At 46.0% G+C, this 20,900-nt stretch overlaps 1 protein-coding gene across 1 annotated transcript in view; it reads left to right on the top strand.

Moving 5' to 3' along the window:
- The first annotated feature begins 315 nt into the window (after positions 1 to 315).
- Positions 316 to 20,900, top strand: part of LSM2 (LSM2 homolog, U6 small nuclear RNA and mRNA degradation associated) — a 73,814-nt gene continuing 53,229 nt past the window's right edge. Inside the window, exon 1 of the mRNA XM_078646058.1 lies at positions 316 to 443. Within this exon, the coding sequence (XP_078502184.1) occupies positions 441 to 443 (3 nt within the window). The 5' untranslated portion in view covers positions 316 to 440. The remainder of the gene's footprint in view (positions 444 to 20,900) is intronic.

Raw genomic sequence — 20,900 nt, 5'->3', positions numbered from 1 at the left:
AACTCGCCACACTGTGTGTTGGGGGATATAGAGGTTCGATGCGTACCCTCAATGGAGAAGTGGAGGCTGAGGCCAGGCGCCTATTACGGAAGTAGTCTGCCGTTTTAGCCCTCGCTATAATTTAGACGCGATCTTCATCTCATCAAGAACATACTTCAAATTACTAACTTTAAAGCGACGCAAAATCACGTGTTCAATTGCCTCCCCATGTTAAATATAAAGCTGCTGGTCGGGGAGGGGTTAGCATCTCTGTGGACCCAGGTTTCACTTCCGTATAGACTAGTTTGCGTTGCAAGCCTCTCTTTAAATCAGCGCGTACCGCGGCTGTGACGTCATTGGCAGGCGCCCATCTCGAGAGAGCTCAGCGCATCCTGCACGCCTGTCAGTGTCTCTTGCAGCGGAGACAGCGGGAGCAGGGGCACGGTACCTTGTCGGCGGCCATGGTGAGTGCGCCCGGGGGAGGCCGTCCTCGGTGGCAGGCCAGTGTCCCGGAGGTCATCACTTGTGGCGGGTATTCCACGGTTGTTTGAGAAGTCTCTTGGGTGAGCTACGGTGGGGGGGAGAAGGGGATTACTGGACTCGGCAGACTGGGTCAGTGTTATTTTAGTGGAGGGGAGGAGGGTCTTGGGTTTGACAGGTGAGGTTGTAGCCGCCCGGCGATACAGGTGCTGCCCGGCCCGACGGGAGGGTCTGCCCCGTATATGATCGGGGGGGGTAGCTTGTAGGGAAGGGGGCTTCGTCGTACCCGCGGGTGGGTTGTACAGACTCCATCTGAGCTTCACACCGCATGCCCGCGAGGCACAGATACCACCTATGACCCGAGGACTACACCTATGCTCGATAAGGCGAAGGCGTCAGGCAGCATGGTCTTGGACTGCCGGCCACCTCCCCCCTTGAACACTGACTGAATTACCCAACTCAACCAGTCAACACATGGGGGTCTTTGGAAGTCAAGGGGGGGTACGGGCCCCCCCCCCCTGGCCGTATTTATTAAAATATAAAAACAAATCAAAAATTTTAATCAAATAAACATTTCTGATAATTATTAAAATGCACACTTTTCAGAATATTAGATTGACATCCGTTTCGACATGGTATGATGGGCTAACCTTAACAAATAGCTAATACAGCGTGTCTCCTAACGTAATCTAATCATCCTGAAAATTAAACTGCATTCTAATATTTCCAATACTTAATAACTTTTTAATAACTTTAATAAAGGCCTAGGGCAAGGTCGCCAACCGGTGTCAGATCCTTTTACAGCTGCGCTCTCGCGTTGAAGATGCGCATGCGCAACCCAGGGCACGTTACACCCACGTGCGCTCCCCGAACTCCATTTAACCATAACAGGAGGGCCCAGACACTCGCGCACCTTAATGACGTCATAGTGTTGTGAGGGGTGGCTACCAGCCTGAGGAAAGCGTAAACTCCCTCCCCCGCACCCTTTAAATTAATGGAGACCATCTCCTGCCCCTGAAGTTCTGAGAGAGACCAAATGGCCCCTCCCGCGGGCGGCCCCTTTCGTGAATGGGTCCGCCCCCCCCGTAAGGACCTTAAAATGCTGCTCACCGATTAATGACCTTACCGCCAGACACACATAATAAATACGACAATGCTATTCTAAAAGGAAAAAAGGCCTAAGGATAAAATTGTTAACACACAGCAAAGCATAACATCACATATATAATTACTCCTGTAAGCGGGAAAAAAGGGGCCTAAGGAAAGAATTGGTTAAAATCACGGCACTGCACCAACGTTTAAATTCTGTACTTCCTTCCAGTATACAGGAAATTCCAGGCCTACTGGATCAAGTCCCCCTTACATCTATGTTCCGGCACATTGACAAAACCTGATACTCACCATTTACCAAGCCCCAAGGTCTGCTAAATAAGGGATGGAGGGTGGGGAAAATTAAACGGCCCCACGGTGGGGCGAGGAGCGAGCCCGGGGAGCGCGGGCACAAAGAGGCCGCTTCCCGCGCTCCCCAGGCTCTTAACCCCTTCGCCGCCGCGACCCCGCCCCCTCGCCCCGGAAGCACACCAGTACTTCCGGGGCGAGGGGGCGAGGAACGCGGCCCCGAAGGGGACGGGTTGTGGGAGGGACCGGGCCCCGCCATGCTTGCGTGGGGGCCTATTGGCCCCCCCTTGTATTTTCAACCGGAGACCAGGACTTTGGCACCCATGTTTGCATCGTCTTTGGATCCCAATTGCACCACCAAGAGAAGGCGACGAGGGTGCAATACAAATAGTGCTAAGGGAAGTCTCCCGTCATTACTTGCCAGCACTTTGGATACTCCAATGATGAGGAGTCCCTGTGGCATTGCAGGATTCTCATTGGATTTTCCAATTGGTGTTCCTGTGAGGTGTTAACTTCGAGTGTTTCTACTGGTTGCTCACCACATGAAGTGGTTCTCATGGTTAGGACGACCACTAAGTAATGCAATAAGGAAACAGTCCCCTTTGTATTGCTATCAACCTATATCAGCTGTATATTTTATCACCTTCCTGTCTTTATTTTTTTTACTAATTTGATAAGTGGCCCGTTCATTTTTCACCTTCATAAGCTTCAGTTTCATATTGGATCATGCTGCAAAGAGGCCAACCCAATGGGATTTTATATGTTTATACTAAGTCTACATCTTATGTGGGGGAAGGGTGGAGGTATAAACGGTAAGCACACTGACCTCGTATACCGTATTGTTCTATCTGCTCCAGATGTAGTCATCAGGTAGGGGTAAGTATAAAATTAAGTTTATATTTATGAAACAACTGTAAAATAAAGGGTCTGCCGTTTCTTCCCCATATATAAAAGCCATTTGTCAAAGGTAATACTCCAGCATAGCCAATTATGGCACTGTACCAGGAAGTAAAAGCTTTAGCGAAACCATTCCATAAATGTAGGTGGTCGGCATAATTTAGTTCTATTTTTATTCTCAATTTTAAATGTTTGGCCCTCTTCAACATCCTTTGGCGGTGTTTGTAAAAGTTGGGTCTAATGCTGATATGCTAGAGGCTGAAGTTTGGATAGTTGAGCTGGGTCATTAAGTGCAGCACAGTCGTAGGAAGGTGGAGTATCAGGCGCGCAACACCCATTGGACTCACCGGGCTTCACCCCCCCCCCCCCTCCCGTCGTGTGTGGCAGCCCGGGATGAGACGGATGCCTTGCTGTTGTTTCACCCCTTGTTGGAGGCCCTGCAGCTCCACTCTGCCTACTGAATAAAGGTTCAGCCTTCCCCTAAGTTTTTTCTTAGCTCCCCCCGAAATTTGGCTCCAGTTGCTCTTCTGTGGAGTGTTATGTGGTAATACTGGTTAGGCTTCACCATGCAATATTCTCATAAACCCCCAAAGATGGTCCTTGGATTCACCATAATAAATCCTTAGCTCAGTCCTGGTAGAGTGGCGAGAGCAGCCCGGTTTCACTAGTGGAACATGTTAGGCATTTCAGAGTATGAAACACACTAACCCCAGGGAAGCCTAGGGGAGGGTATTAGGGGCACTAGGAGCAGGCAGCCTCCAACATCAAATGTTTACCACATAGGGGCCGCTCCCAGTATAGTGACCACGGTTTTACAGTGTTAAACAGGGTTGGGACATCTCACAAAAAGTTATGTACTGGTCTCGCACACCACCTGGTGTCATGCTTCAACATGTGGTAAACAAGCATTTCAGAGTACCAAAATGGACGATAAGTATTTGACACAGTTCCAAAGAAATCCAACACCAATTTATGAAAATGAAGCAGGTTTATATTTTAATTTAGACACCAAAGCGAACGAGACCAGATGCATATAACCGAAGTTATGAATTTTTAGAAGCAAATTTTAATCAGTTATGTTGTTATGCTCATTTATTAAGCGCACAGATGCTCCAGCGAAGGAGCGTCCTGGCGCCCGACAAGGTAGCAGCACAACACAACTAGTCAATAAAAGCAGGAAGAACACATTCTAAGGGAACAAGAAAGTTTTCACAGCTCGACGGAAAGAGAGCAGGTCCCTAAGGGCGCGAATTGCCGGGGGAAGGGAATTCCATAACACTGCAGCGCGGACTTGAAAAGAACGGCCGCCAGCCCTGCTACACTTAAAGCGGGGGACGACCGCAAGTTCTAGGTCAGAGGATCGTAAAGCTCGGACCGGGACATAGCGGGACAATAGTTTGGAAAGGATCGTAGCCGGGGATCCCTTGAGAATTTTATTGGCTACACAAAGGGCCTTGAACCGGATCCTTTGTGCAATCGGAAGCCAATGTAGCGAGCGCAAGGTGTTAGCAGTAGAGCAAAATCTGGGTAATCCTACGACAGCTCTCGCTGCGGCATTCTGAATGCGCTGAAGACGGATAATTTCCGCTTGATTCAGTCCCACTAGAAGGGAGCTGGCGTAATCCAGCCTAGAGAGCACAGTAGCTTGAATCACAAGTTGCCTAGTGGTGGCATCAACATTTTTTAGCACAGGACGTAGTCCACGCAGGATGCCAAAACAACAGGCCGCCGTACGCTTGGTATGGCAGACAAAGGCAAGAGTTGGATCGAGCCATACCCCAAGGTTTTTTAACTCCGAGACCGGGGTTGGCGTAGGACCCAGATCCGCTGGCCACCACCTGTCTCCCCAGAGTTCCGTCTGTTTGCCAAAGATCATAACCTCCGTCTTACTTGCGTTCAGCTGGAGACAGTTGGAGGTCATCCAACTGGCGACCGCCCGAAGTCCTTGTTGGAATCTGGGGGCATCCACGTCCGCATCCCCGCTGATCGTGACCGCTAGCTGGGTGTCATCGGCGTATGACACCATGGTCATACCCCACTGCCTGACTACCTCAGCCAGCGGCCTCACGTATAGATTGAATAACGTGGGGCTCAGCGAGGAGCCCTGGGGGACCCCCAGATCCAAAGGATGGAATTTGGACTGAAAAGGCGGGACGGCCACGCAAAAAGAACGGTTGGCAAGAAAGGAACGGAACCACTGGAGAGCAAGGCCGGTGACACCAGCTTCCTCCAGACGAAGCAGAAGGATGGGGTGGGACACGGTGTCAAAGGCGGCGCTCAGATCTAAAAGCACCAGCGCCGCCGTTTGACCCGCATCTAGCACGGAGCGTAAGTGCTCCCCCATGTACAGTAGAGCAGTCTCCGTGCTATGCCCAGCCCGAAATCCATTCTGCGTTCTGTCTAAGATGTTGGCCTGAAGAAGATGGTCCGAGAGGACAGAGTTGACATGCGCCTCCGCTACTTTAGCAGGCCACGGAAGAAGTGAAATCGGACGGTAATTCTCAGGCTTGCCACCGTCCAAATATGGCTTCTTAAGAATAGGCATAACCACTGCCTGTTTCCACTTCAGAGGGACTACGCCAGATGTAAATGACGTATTGATCAGAGAGCAAACCGGCGAGATACCTTGCGATGGTAGCTCTTTAAACAAAGCCGGCCGTAACGGATCGGCCGGTGACCCTGACTTCACCTGTTGGGCCAGTTTACTGAGGCTTTCTGATGTTAGGCTCGGGAAAGAGTGTAACACATCCAAGACCAAAGGCTTAAGAGGTCTGCCAACGGAAGGTACAGCCGAAGGAAAAGCTCTATAAATGGCATGGACCTTTTCCAAAAAGAAATCCGCCAAGGTTTCACAGTGTGCGGTGGAACTCTGATGGGTCACAGCCACCTTTTTAGCGGTAAGATCTTTCAGAGCCTTAAATGTAGTTTTGGAGGGGTTAGAACTGGTACGAAATTGCAAGGCGTAAAAGGCCGCACGGGTTCTGGAAACTGCCCGATGGTAGAGTTTCACAGTGGCCATATACAAAACTTTTTTGTCGCTGTTATAAGTTTTGCGCCATTCCCGCTCGGCACGCCTACAGGTGCTTTTAAGCACCCGCAGCGAATCATCGTACCACGGGCTTGGATCCCTTGTCCCGCATTTACACGAAACTATTGGAACCAGGCAATCAAGAGCCCTAGTAACCCACTCACAGAAGCGATCGTAGCCCACCTCCACCGACTCAATTAGACCTAGAGGGTCGGAAGACAAAAGATGGAAAAAGTCATCAAGTTTCAATTTATTCCAACGCCGTCTAGGAATAGAGCGCACCGTAGATTTAAGTTGCGGCTCAGACAGGGGGCACTGGATACATACCAAATAATGATCGGTCCAGGCCAGCGGGGGTGGAATGGAGATGCTCGCTTCCGCTAGATTGGTAAAAAAAGGATCTAAGGTGTGACCACCTACATGAGTAGACTGCGACACCAGCTGAACAAGCTGGAGAGCCTCAAGATCTGCAACAGAGCTATACACCGCTGGACTAGACAAGTTGTCATAATGGATGTTTAGGTCGCCGAGAATGGATAAATTGGAGCAGCCTGCAGCCAACGTGCTAATGGCATCTGGGAGGGCCTTCCTGAAGGCCACTTCACTCCCAGGAGGGCGATAAATCAAAAGGCCCGAGAAAGCAAAGTTAGGCGTAATAGCGATCTTAAACAACGCGCTTTCACAGCCAGAGATTTTTTGCCCTTGCCAGACGCACGAATAGCAGGACTTAACCGCAAGCGCTATCCCCCCACCTCTAGAGGCTCGGTTAAGAGTATACACCGAGTACTCGGGCGGGAAGGCCAAGTTAACAACGGCCGTCTCGGCGTCTTGCAGCCAGGTCTCCGTAAGACAAAAAACGTCCGGCGACTCCTTACCTATGAGATCGAAGATGTCTTGATGGTGTTTGACCATCGACCTAACATTTAGGTTCCAAATACTAAAAGATGGACTTGAGCTGACAGCCACAGCGGCAGACTCGTTGCATCCCCTTAATAGGGGGGCGGGGAGATCGAACATCCCGCATGCACATGAGGAAGGGCCGCACAGCGGGCTGACCCGCGGTACCTCACAGGTCGCATATAGTTGGCCAATGGCCAACAGCATGTCCCTGGTGTAACACAACATTATGCACCTCGGATCGTCCGGCGGTAAGGGCCAGGGTCCGGCCACGTCCTAAGCGTCCTACGCGGACGGGCAGGACTCTGGCACGACTCCGGCCACGCGAAGGCACGCCCGCTACGTGATCCCGCTACGCTAGGGGAGGAGCATTAAGTAGGTGTTCCCTCGCTGGCTCCTGCGCACTAAAGCGCAGGCGGATAGTGGCGCCTATACCTACACTCACCCCACTCAAAGATGGCGACCAAAAATAGGCAACCCACCCCAAGCACCGGACCCGCCAAGCGGCGGTGAAACAACAATTACAATGCAGGTGAGGGGGAATTAAAAACCAGGGAAAACGAACTAAGCAAAAAGCAAATAGTAAAAAGGATTTTTAAAATGCGATTATCAGCAAAGCGCTCCAGCAGCAGTACGCTACCTTGTCAGTGCAAAATAATACTGTAAAACTTTTATCGTTTTAGTCAGTGGTAAAAATCATTGGTGACAATCGGGCACATGCAGGTTGAGTCTCTCAGTGGAACCCAAGGAGGGTAAAGATGATGTGGGTCCCAGGACCAAGCCCCGACAGTTTGATTTTTACCTGGCTCGAGAAGCCGGGGTACAGAGTTGTCCTGGCTGTCCTTGGAGCTGAAGCAGGAGAGCCGGTTTTACCACTTACACTGTACCATGGGTGACTGGGTCCAAAATGTCAACAACGGTCGGATGAAGGTTTTACAGAGTTCCTTCGAGGTGCAACTTTGAGTAATGGTGGTGGCTGCCAAACTGGCAGCCACTAAGCCTTGTCAGCCTTAAGCACAGCAGAAAGTTACTTCGAGCTCCAGGTGAACACTGTAGCTGCCTGAAACTTCGGGAGTTCAGGACTACGTTTCCCACAATGCACTTCCCACAATGCACTGACCCATCTACTTGTGGGCAATCCCTTGCAGTGCCAGATGGCCAGTAATTCATTGGTTCCAATATGGTTTTTTTACCTGCAGTTGCAGGGGGCTAGTGCCACTAGGCCAGGGGAGTCTCTTGATGCCTTTGGCTCTCAAAGGGATCCATCTGGGTGAACCAAGCTTTGGTCCATGGTGAGCCTTGTTCGTACAGTTCCAGGAAGGTGCCACAGGTGCTGATATTGGTATTACTTAAGTGTGACCATCATATATTAAACATTTTGCCTTGACTTTTCCACGTATGGTGAGGGCAAAGTCAAGTTCAAGCAGTTTGCACTACTCCTGCAGCCTGCAATGGAAGGCCTGCTGTCATTAGTTTACCTAGGTCATTCAGGATGACAAAAACAGTGTTTCAGGCCCTAGTAATCCCTTTAACACCCTGTCAGGGGGTCCCCTGCTCGGCACAGGCTGAGTTAACTGCCTCTTCGTCTTCCCCACAGACCGACAGCTACGGGCCCTTTAAGGATATCCTAGGCTTTCACGTCCCCGGACCACCTGACTTTGTGGGCCTATCAGAGCCGACCTCGCGGCTTATGGAGGAGGACCCGGAAGACGCCAAGGCTCGTGTGCTTCCGAGGAACGCGTCTTGGGAGACAGACGTGCAGCGCCAGGAATATCAGGCCAACCGGGACGAGGAGGGACCGACCATACCAGAAGCCGAGGACAACGCGGAGGAGCCCCTTCTGAGAGCCGACCTTGGTTGCAGAGAAGCCGGTAACGAGAACCTGACGGAGGGTGCAGCGGTAGCAGCGAAGCCAGGAGGCCAACGTTTCTGCGTTCCGCCCAGCCACGCGAAGGAGGACGCGTGGCTTCTCCAGGTGCGTGGCCGTTTGCGTGCACTTTTTCATTTCAAGAGGGGAGGGACAGGGTAGGCCGCCGAGGTACTGTCTGGGCACCGTGTTCTTCCCTCTGCACAAATCACGGGTCACTATACAAAGTCGGCATAGCTTTGATGGTGGTGGTTACCTGTTTCCTCACTCCCTGTTCTGACTACTTACGTAGGAATGTGACAGTCTACTAAAGCCTCGTTGTTTCTTTTCTTTTGCATACGCTGGAATCCGGCCATTCATGACAAGGGGATAAGAACCAGAAGAACAAAGGATCCTGGACCCTTACTGTTATGTTCCATATAATCCTTTCTTTTGTGCTGAATAAATAGTTGAACTGTCGCCCCAGTATTGGCTCCTTCCTTCTTGCACCCTTAAAGGTGACACACCCATACCCTAAGTGCCACTAGTACCATATACTAGGGACTTATAAGGGGGTCGAAATCCTTGCCAATTGGGGTTACCAATTCACACATCAGTTTAGGGGAAAGAGCACTGGGGCCTGGTTAGCAGGGTACAGTGCATGGTCAGTCGAAAACCAGCATTTACAGTCCAAATGGGGTCAAAAAGTGGGGGGCATCTGCAAAAAGGACATGTTTTCTTACAGCTGTGATTGGTACAAAGAAACATGGCAACATAGAGGGCAAGGGGGCAGGGTTTACCAGCCTGTTTTTCCTGAATGGTGATTGGTTGGTTGTTGCTGTGTACTTGGGGACCGATTTATATCTTGGAGGTATAGATACCCCATCACAACTGTCACTGTCCTACGAAAAGAAGTCCGGATGAAGCGCACAGCATTCGGTTAGATCATAAGGTAGCTCAAAGAATTAGAGCAAGTTCACGATGTTCGAGTGTACTGCCCGAGTGGCGCCTCTTGTTGGTGGCGTCTATGTAATAGCAAAAAAAGTAGTGCTCACAACTGAAACATTGAGAGCATCCCCAGGCGTACTTCTCAATATTCTCCTGGGTTCAACCAGGATTCCTTAATGTTTAGATAAACGACACAGTCGAAAGTTCATATTCTCCAATGAGATGATTTACTTCATTAATCATCAAAATCAATTTGAAATCATCATCCTGAGTTCATATGCATCAACATCATTTTATACGTCCAATGCATTTCGGGCTATGCCCTTCATCGGGGACAGTAAGCTGAAAACAAGGCACAATCACGATATCATCAGAGTATATTCATATTACATTGATCAATGACAAAATCTATAACCTATTATTCAGTGATTCAGTGAAAAAAAAAACCAAAGTGACTGTGTGCACATTCTTAAAAAAACGTCTGCCTATAGGTACTCACATAGATCAGGTTTTGCGATGAGTGTGTCATCCACTGAGTTGACACGATTATCCAAACTAGAATAATACAAACCTAATTCAGAATGCTATGTACAAAAAATGCAACGAAAAAAACCAAATGGGAAACCTAATTCCATCGGTTAAAGAAAGACTTACTAGTGGGACGCGCCGCGTCTCCATTACGAACACTTAACGAAAAACGGGATCTTCCTGGTGGTTTCACGCATTCGTGCTGCGCCGCCAGTGTCTGAGTTCATATCAAAAACAGACACAGGCGGATTTAGTTATCTGTGTGTGGATTGGTCTGATTTCCGATCATGTGATCGGGAATCGGCCAATTCTAATTGAGAAAAAACATAGCTTAAACTAGGATGTCTATTTCTCGAGAATAATAAATTTGTAAATGGACACTTGAAACATAAACTAAATCGTGAACGAATGCAGTTGTAAGTGGACATTTCAAACGAAAACAAATGTGTAAACAGAGTGAATAGTGATGATTACACATGCTCTATTCTAAGTACAAGGCTGAAGTCAAGAAAAACATCATTTAAAGATAACCTGTAAATTCCGTCCGGTCGTTAAGACCTAATGGTATATGAGAGTTCAGCAAGTATATCCAATTATTCTCCCTTTGTAACAAAAAAGAGTTATTGTCACGTCCTTCCTTTTTTTCGATGACTTCTAGGATTAAAAATTGTAACTGCGAAATGTTATGTTGTGCTTCTTTAAAATGCATGGCTACACTAGATTTTACATTACCAGTTCTAATGTTGGATTTATGTTCATGCAGTCTTGTTTTTGTTCTTACGTGTGGTCTTGCCAACATATGCCTTCCCACACGGGCATTTCAACATATAGATCGCATTAGCTGTATCGCAAGTGGCATTGACATGAAGTTTGATTTTATGTCCTTTCATCGGATGGGTTAGATAGTTTCCTCTAATGATGTTATTACAATGACCACGTTGTAGACAGGGTCTAGTTCCACGAAATGTCTCTTCTGGTTTAGTTTTGTTCTTCAGTAATTCTCCAAGATTTCTGCCCCTGTTGAAGGCAAAAATGGGTTGTAGATCAAAGATGTTTTTAAAGTCTGGTTCAGATTTCAAAATATTCCAGTGATTTTTGATTATTTTCTTGAATTTATAACTCGCTGTGGAGTACTTGGACACGATCGTCGTTCTGTTTTCTTTATCTCTGATACTCTTTACCAATAGATCTTTTCTCTGCATGTTCTTCACTTTGTGCATGGATTGATCAGTCACTGTTTTTGGATATCCTCTGTCTAGAAATCTGTCGCCCATTTCCTTAAGTTTTGTATTCACTTTCTCTGGGTCAGAAGTGATTCTTTTCACTCATCATTTGTGATGTGGGTAAATGAAGTTTCAAGGGATCTTGGTGAAAACTTTGAAAGTGCAATGTATTATTCCTGTCGGTTCCTTTCCGGAACATTTCTGTTTCAATCCTTCCCGGGTGTAGGTTGATGCATACATCCAGAAAGGTAATAGTTTTGTCTGACATTTCCCATGTAAGTTGTATCCTGTCGTTTTTGGAATTTAATTCTGTTAGTGCTCTCTCTAGTGTTTCTTTGGTGCCCTTCCATAAGATGAAAATGTCATCTATGTAGCGGACCAGCATTTTCAAATTGGTAATCCAGACAGGGTTGTTCAATATGTTTTGTTCTTCGTAGGATTTCATAAAGATGTTTGCATACACTGGCGCAGTGCAATTGCCCATAGACGTTCAAACTAGCTGTTGGTACCAGGTGTTCTCAAATTTGAAATAGCTATGATATAGAGTGAATACGATGAGTTCCATCAAGAAGGTTTGGAGTGGTAATCCGAAGTCTGTAGTGAGAATGGCCTCCTCCATCGCCTCTATTCCTGCATCATGGGGAATTGAGGTATATAAAGCTTTAACATCCGCTGTACAAAGCAATAGTTGCTCGTTGGGTTCAATTTGTTGCATATTGAGCCTGGTTAAAAAATCAGTGGTATCTCTGATGTAGGTTGCCATCTGTTGTACTGTGGGTTGCATGTACTTATCAATGAATTGACCTATCGGTTCATGAATGCTGTTCTTAGTAGATACGATAGGACGTAACGGTGGGTCCAGCAAGTTTTTATGCACCTTCGGCATCATATAGAAAACAGGGCTGCTTGGGTTAGATTTAATCAAAGTTCTTGGTTCTCTCAGTAATGATTCCATTCTCTTTCGCACTAGAAACAATCTCCGTAAGTTTATTCAAATATTCCTATGTGGGGTTGTATCCCAAAGGAGAGTACGTGTTTTCAGCTTACTGTCCCCGATGAAGGGCATAGCCCGAAATGCATTGGACTTATAAAATGATGTTGATGGATATGAACTCAGGATGATGATTTCAAATTGATTTTGATGATTAATGAAGTAAATCATCTCATTGGAGAATATGAACTTTCGACTGTGTGTCGTTTATCTAAACATTAAGGAATCCTGGTTGAACCCAGGAGAATATTGAGAAGTACGCCTGGGGATGCTCTCAATGTTTCAACTGTCTGTCCTACCACAATAATGGTCTGTCTGCCAAATTGATCAGCGTCTCCTTCTTGATTAAACCCATCTGATGGCTTTATGAAGTACATCTTTTTGTGAGACACATACTGCAGAGGCCTCAAGGCAGGTGGTTACTTTTTCTCTCGGGCATAGTTCTCTGAGAAAGATCCTCCTTTCTGTGGTGAAGGTCAGGCAACACCACAGGAGGTCTAGCCATGATTCAAGTTTGTAGTCACATAGTCGACATGCTCGTTCGGTGTTTTTGGTTTGCCCAGGCCCTGCCGAAATCTGTAATTGTAAGTGCCAGCAATCCAATGCACATAATCTCTCTTCTGGTTTTAGGTTGAAGCAGGGCAGTAAAGTAGGGCTGAGGTTTGTTTACTAAATACGAGTCATTCAGCGGGGTCAGGAAAGATGGGGTTTTTAATGTGGCCTGGTCTTGCTGGAAGAGACTTGTTTATTGGTGCATGATTTCCAGGTGGCGTATGAAATGCAAGTGAGAGCGAGTGCTGGTTTGTTTTATTTCAATGTAGGCCATGGCTCTTGTAAGCTGCTTATTCCAGGGCTAGTCAATCTTTTTCAAATGTGTCTCTGAGGCAGCTCTTTAAGGAAATCCTTGGAGATTTTAGAATTCAAATATAATATTTTAGAAAGTCGGCCTCAAGGGTTAATGATTGTTTAAGCATCCCGAGCTCCAGCCTAAGTCTCACCTTGGAAAGGTGTTTTGGGAGTAGAAAGATATTTTTATAGGCCACACATTGAGCCTGCTCTATGATTTCCGAACAAGTGCCAGTAAACGCTTGATGCCCATACAAGAGTGCTGGGAGAAGAGAAGCTTGAGTTACTTTTCTCATGCCCACTGCAAAGAGACTTTTTAACTTGTTCAATTTTATTAGACCGTATGTTATGGCAGTCGATTTATCAGTCAGCACCTTTTTATAGGCGGTGAGTCTTGATGTTTCTGTGAACCAGACCCCCAAGTACTTGTATTTCTGCACTGGATTCATTATCCTGGAGCCTATGGTACATGTAATATGTTTTTTGTGCTTTTGCCTGCCTATTATTATAATTTTGGTATTTTCTGAGTTGATGGTAAGGTCATTAGATGTGCTGTATTCATGTAAGATGGTTAGGGCTCGTTGGAGGCCCACTTTGATGTGATCCATGATGACTATGTCATCTGTGTACTGAAGAATGTGTAGAGATCGATTGCCTAGTCGGGGGTGTGATGGGGGGGAGCCAGGCAGCTGTTGACTAGAGCTTTTCCCAGGTCTGCTGTGTACTGATTGAAAAGGAGGGGAGCACGCACGCAACCTTGTTTCAGACCTCCGGTCATACAGATCTTAGCTGAGAGATGTGGGGCCTGTTTACACCTGTACCCAGGTTGCCGAGTATAGGGACACTATGGCTATTAGGGGTGAAGAAGGAATGCCCCAATTTGCCAGTTTCTTCCACAGCAGTTGTCTATTGAACGTGTCAAAGGCTGCTGTTAGGTCGACAAAGCAGCAAAAGAGTGGAGGTTGGTCTGGCTGGGTGGCTTGGTGACAGAGGGCAGATAGAGCGATTGTGTTGTCGGTTGTAGCAGCTCTGCCTCGGAAACCCGTTTGAAAGAAAGGGAGCAACTCATTTTCTATTGCCCAATTTTCCCCGAAGGATATGTGCATATGCTTTAGCTTCTAGATCTAGTAGGGCTATTAGACGATAATTGCTTGGATTTAAACGGTCTGCTTTTTTGTGAATCGGGCACAGTATTGAGCCCCTCCAGTCTTCAGGTGTTTTACCAAGGGTGTATGCAATGTTGGATAATGGGGTAAGTAGCGCTGCCCAGCCTTCTGGGGCAGATTGGAAAATCCCCGCAGGGAGCCCATTTGGGCCCAGCGCCCCGCTGGACTTCATAGATTTTATTAGTTTAACAATTTCCTTAGGTTGAATTGGGATTTGGTGTTCTCCTACGTTCAATGAGACTGTGAATGTGGTAGTTGAGAGAATCTGTGCCAGAAACTGGGTTCTCACATGCTTCTCCCACACAGGTGCCGGGACCATGTTTGATCTCGGAGGTCTGAGAGATTTTAAGGTGTTAACATACTGCCAGAATCGAGCTATGGATCCTTCTTTGAGCTTTAAGAAGATCCTTTTCCATTCCTCCTCTTGCTGAGCACGCTTCAGGGCCAAGATGGGTTTTTTGTGGGCATTCCGTGCTTCCTTGACTGCCAGTAGATTTCAGTGTGTTGGATTAAGCTTGAGCAGGCTGGTTTTGTTCCTCAAGTTCTTCCTTGTGAGGTTAATGCCCCATTCGGGCAAAGGTTTATTTATGTATCATAGGAGTTGGAATCGCTTTGAGAGACCCTATAGCCATGGAGAAAGGCTCCCAACTCTCTGGAAATCAGGATCCCAGTATGATAGAAGATTCCCTGGATGCTCCTGTAGTTGAGAATTTACGTTGTCAAGCCATTTAGCCACCAGGGGCGAGTGGTAAGGTTGCCACTTGATTCGCTTTACTGCGTTCATTGGTTCTTCTATGAGAGAGCCTAGCTCCTGGCCTCTGTTAGCTATCTGGTGGTTTAAATTCATATACTCCTAAACGGGTACAGATATTTACACTATGTGGTGCTCAGGGTAGGGTAATGGGAGAAGGAGTGCTTGTGAACATTGTGGAGTTGTGAGGGTAATGGACATGGACAGGGTGGTGTGACATATATCCATCACATTTGCATGGTGATACTGATCTGGCCTTTAAGATAGGTCAGTTGTTCCACATATATTACATAGCTTTACATGGACACAGTTAATAATATACAATTATCCTTGCTTGCAATCAGACAGGTAGTTGTTGACGTTTCAACCCCTGTATATAGAACTAGGCGAGTCCATCCTTAGGGTGGGATCTTCATCAGGACTGTGATAGAGCACCTGATTAGACTTCCAGCATGTGCCTTGTTGCTGGGGAAACAGAAGAGGATGTGGGCTCGAAAGAGCTCTCAAAGGGTTGAAAATACGACCTTCCGTGCACGTACGTGGTGAATGGCAGGTCAGAAGATCACTGTCTGCCGGATTTGGAGACTTAGATCGTATCGTATCGTATAGCAGATTCATCTGTATGATGATGGTGATAAAGGAAGCATTATTTTGCTAAATATCAGACAAATCAGGCTGAATCGTTGCCATTACATACAGCTATCTGGAATGTCAGAGAAGGGGAATGGAAAGATATTCATAAACATTTATTCCTGCCTTGTTCACTAAAATATATTCTCTGTAACCCCTTGCGTGCACGGCGAATTTTCCTGCTGTTCGTGTGATTTACATAGTGGGCGGGATTCGGACGGCCAGGGGCCGTCGCGGGCACACGCCCTTGTTGATGCATGACGGCCGGGAGCCGTCATGAGCTTGCAAGGGGTCAAGGGTTTGCTGAGCTTAAAGATAGTTGATTGATGGCGGGACAAAGTGACCGGAGAGTGCAGACATCTATTGGACCTGAAAGCGGTAAACTCTTCTATACCGTATAGAAATTCAATTTGGTAACATTTTTAGAGGATGTTTTTGGCCTTTCTGTCAAGTGTGTGTGTGTGTGTGTGTGTGTGTGTGTGTGTGTACAGAGGTAACATTACAGATTCCAGTTGTTACCTTTTGGTCTTTCTTTCCCATCCAGGGTGTTAACCCTTGAACATTTTTGCAGCCCAAGTGTTTTAGTAGGAGGTGTAGGTGAGGTTGGACAACAGGGTTTTAAAACTATTATTATTACTATTAAGTCTATTATTTGAATCATCAATATGTTAGTGTGGGAAATTTCAATAATCAGACGGGAAAGGATCACTTGTCCTGCACAACCTTAGGTTTCTTGCAGGAGCGGGGGTGTGTGTCCCAAATAGAAGACCCTCGTGCACGTGATGGGTGGGGTGGAGTTGGAGCGGTGTATCTTGATTCTCCGCTTTTTTATTCACGTGTGTGCATAATCATCGGGTCGATCAGATTATGCAACCTCCACCAGGAGGTATTGACCCAAGGTTGAAGCAGTAGTGAGCCAGTGATGAGGGAATATTAAAAAGCCCGGATAACCAGTATAGGATTTTTAATAGTTCTGGGTTCGGGTCTTGTGAACTCTGCTGTAATGCACCATAGAGTACTTATTAGGAGTAGTTGATGCACTTAGAGTATCGTTAAAAACATTACGTGTAGGGAAAAAAGGAATAAGGTCGACATGTTTCTGCCTTCTGCGCCTTAGTAGGACTTACAGGCATTCATCAGGACCATTATGTGAAATAACGTGAAGGTAAAGGGATGTGGTCAAAGTGTTCAAAGAATGGAGTGATAAGAAAAAGGTATATTGACCTGTCTCTTGTTTCAAATGAAGTCGCAATGTACCAGTTGGAGAAAGAATATACATACATACGTTTTTCAACACATAGGGGAGAGGGTACAAGGGGAGACACCAAGGGTACAAGGGGAGACACCAAACAGAAAACTGTATCTCAAGTCTATCATTGACAGACTATAGCAACAACTAAAAAATGGCAATACTTCATTCATGGCTGCTATCAATGGATTGTGTGGGAAATTTGTCAGTGGGCAGAGCTGAATTTGACTGAGAGGTTAATTCACCAAGGGAGCTAGTGAGTAGGTTTGGCCTACTCCGCTAGACCTCTTTGCATGGGTAAAAAATGCTCGGTTACCCAAATTCTGCCAGTTATACCCTCCCCCCAAGTTTGATTGCTGAACGCAATATGTCATTCGAGTGGCCAAAACACCTATCCGAAATTTATTTTTTCATTCAGCAGTCCAGGCGTCCTGCGACATTGAGAATTTATTCCCATTATTGGCAGTCGTTTGCGAAATAGTGCATGAAGAACGGGTCACCAGATTTGCTCATTGATGTGATCAGAAATATTGAATTTATAAAACAAGGTTTTGATTTTGGGTTATGCCATTTCGACCTCATGGGCTCAGAGAACAGTAATTAGGGCCTTCATAAATGGTCATTAGAGTTTTTGGGTGCTTTTTTTCCTATCATTAAAAAAAAAAAGAAAAGCCTGTTGTACATCTCCTCCTTTTCTAAGCTGGAATTTGCCTTTGGTGTTACAGGCATCCTATTTCCCACCCTTGTTTAGGCCTCACATGAGAGCGCATGCACTGTTGTTTGCAAGACATTTTGATAATGTAAAGCAAGCTTTGTGCCCGCCTATCTTTACCATTGGTTGTCATCATTACTTTACTTCTCTTTGGTTAGCGCGTGCAGACTTAATTTCCTCTTTGTGAGTTTGTCCCTACCTTGGAGCAGTGCTGATGTACTGCTTCCTTCCCCTTGTAGCATTTTTGAAGGGTCCTTATTTACTTTTACTTGCACCTCCCACATTCTTGCTTAGTGTCCATACCAGGCCCCCTCCCTTTTTTTACTTTCCTCGTTTCTCTCCACCAAACCCTACCACTGAGTCACACCAAAGCAGCAAACACTCCATGTTTTTGTCTTCTGTCTGGGCAACAGGACAATTTCGCTATCTCAGGATCAACATTTGCAGAGCTGTGCCATGGTGTCTTGAGACAATAATTTCCTTTCAAGCCACCCATGTCTTGCAAAAATTCTGCAGCAGATCAGCAACTCACTGGTTGCCATAAGAGGAAGATTCTAAACCTGTTGCTAGGTACCTGAAAGTTTCAAACGTGTCACTCGATGAGAAACCATATGAGATTCAAAAGTGGTGCTGAACAAATAAATTCTTCAAAATGTAAACCTGCAACAAAGCAAACCAGCCTAGTTAGTTCTATGTAAACAGGCATTGGCAAAGCCATTAGGTCTCGATTTCAAATGATAATGGCTTTGTCAGTCTTTTTTAACCCTGTTGTACAGCAGAGCGGCAGCACTCCACGTCAATTTATCTTCCCTCTTAACCTTTATCCATGTTGCACAATAGCTGCACTGCTGTATAATATGGCTAAAAAACGCTGATAACTTTCATAGGTAAGACCTGTTGTCTTTGCTAATCTTTGTTTTATTTGCCATCTGTTTCACTAGAAGACTGGCACGATTTGGAGCTCTTATGTTCTGAATCCTTCCTAAGGGTTTGACGTAATAGAGTCCTTTTTTAGACCAGGTCCCCTGTTTATGTCAAAGGTTCTTTCATCTTTCCATTGTTCAGACGTTGTGGCATTGCCAGTTATATGTCCATCTTTGCCTCTCAGGAGGATCAAGTTCTCCATACTTTGGATGTCAGAAGAGCATTATCAATTTGCCTTAGTGGGACAGTGGAGTAAAGGAAGTTTGATGCTTTATTAGTCACTTTTGGCTTAGCAGGTCAAAGATTAAAACATCGAATGGCTGTCATTGTAGCCACAGTGAAAGTTTTACCTACTGTAGTCCAGGAAAGGTTGACGAGGTATTGAGGCTTTCTGCGCAGCATTTAAACGTGCTTCAGTGACAGATTTGCAGTGCTGCAGCTTGTGATTCTGCTCTCATTTTTCAGTTGCTGTAGGCTGTTCACTAAAGAATGATAGATGAAGGTAATAACGATTACAAATAGTTTAGGACGGTATACTCCTTGTGAAAGAGTGGAAGCCAGTCAACAGAGAGATAGAAATGTAATTAAAACCAAAGATCTTGGTTAACTCCAGACCTAATTAGGGACCCAAATCTTAAAGAGTGTCAAAAAATTGCACTCATTGCATATGTCCTTGCCTTAGTGCAAATCTACAGCTTTCATGAATTTACAGAAGTAGGGCAGAAAATCGTACATGTGTAAAATATTTGTAAGCTGCTTTTTAACTTCGAAATTCTCTCAATATGGGAAAAGATTAGAGACGAGCTGGCGAAAACCCCATAAACCTGCAATTCAGTAAGTTTGATCAGACTCAAAAGGTCATTCCAACCCTGGAACTATTCTTTAATGCTACCTCCAGACCCAATATATAGATCTGCAGAGCAGTGGCAAAATAAGGAAGTTGCTAGACTTCAAACCATAGTATAAGCCCTGGCGTAATTAGAAAGGCTAATAGAGCTCTTATATAATGAGATTGGTGCCATAATTTGTCGCTGCACTGTGTGGCACCAAAGGGACAAGGTCATTTTTTTCAGGACAAGTAGATTTATGAAGCAACCTGTTTCAAGGACTAGTAGATATTATATTAAAACCACACCCCTGTGAATCCTACTTAACAATGTGAATCTAGCTCCACATATCTGGAGAGAAAACTATTGGTGCCTACATGGGACACCAGGGTGTTTGTGATCATGGAGAAGGTTGTTGCGCCCACAATTCTGTCAGCTCGGATTGTGGCTCTTTTCCTTTGAGCGTGGCACCTCAACTGCACAGAGCCATCCTGGACTGTTGCTGTATTCAGACCTAGTAGTTGGATGTCGGGTGAAACGTTTACGTGCCGGGCGACGGTCCTTTCGCAGCTTAGGGGCTAAACTCTGGAACTCCCTTCCCTTTCAGATCCGCAGTCTGGACAACTATCTGGCATTTCGGAAGGCAATTAAAACCGATCTCTTCCCTCTGGTTTAGATTCTAGCTTATGTCTTGCTGCAGTCAGCGCCGGGACGCATCTTTGCTGAGGCAGCTGTGCGCTATACAAGTTGGGTTAACATAACATAACATGCTTACCGGTGTCACCACAAATGCCCAAGAATGGAGCTGAGTTGAAACAACTGGCCTAAAAGTTGTTCCTGCTAGTGGGATGACTAAAAAGCAAAATACCATTTATATTGGTACCTTACAAATCCTTGGCCACGCTTGGCACACCTAGCATTGGTAAAGCCAATAGGCCCATTCTTAATGTGTTCATGAATGCTAATAGAATTTGTGCATCCTAGTGTTAGAAAATTAAAGCAAGACCTATTGCCGTAGCTGTTGCTTGTTGGATTGGCAGCCATTGACTCTACAATATAGGGTATCTCTAGTGTTTTGTCTGCAGTAGCATTTTTGCCTATGGGTTTCTTAACCTCATTGCTTTAGGGGGTAGATTCGCTCATTTGTATGGCTCTGGTCCTGCAGCTCCAGGAAAGCCGTCTGGGTCTGTCTGTGCTCCTCCAATTTACCCTGTGCTTTGGACATTGGAAAGCACCAGTACACAGTCAGCAGACAAGATCTCTGACCCTCTTCAAGGTAACCTCTTTATGGACCCTTGAGGATATTTGTATCAATGGAATGATGTCATACTAATTTGGAGTATTATCTTATAATGATCCTGGGACTTCAGTGACCATTATAGGATTGGAGCGTTCTGACAATTGCCCTGAGGAAGCCCTATTTAGGGCGAAACGCGTTGGCTGTATTGTTCCATCATCTTACGGCACAAGCGGTCAAAGAATCCATTAACGGATCACATTTGACATCACTGAGGAGTCCAGACTGATTCGTGCTTTGAAATATTTATGTTGCCTCTCAGTGCTTTTTTTAAGGAAGTTAA

Source organism: Lissotriton helveticus, chromosome 5_1 (assembly GCF_964261635.1).
Source record: "Lissotriton helveticus chromosome 5_1, aLisHel1.1, whole genome shotgun sequence".
NCBI classification, from domain to species: Eukaryota; Metazoa; Chordata; class Amphibia; order Caudata; family Salamandridae; genus Lissotriton; species Lissotriton helveticus.
The sequence above is the reverse complement of the archived record's forward strand: the minus strand, read 5'-3'. Positions and strand labels throughout refer to the sequence as shown.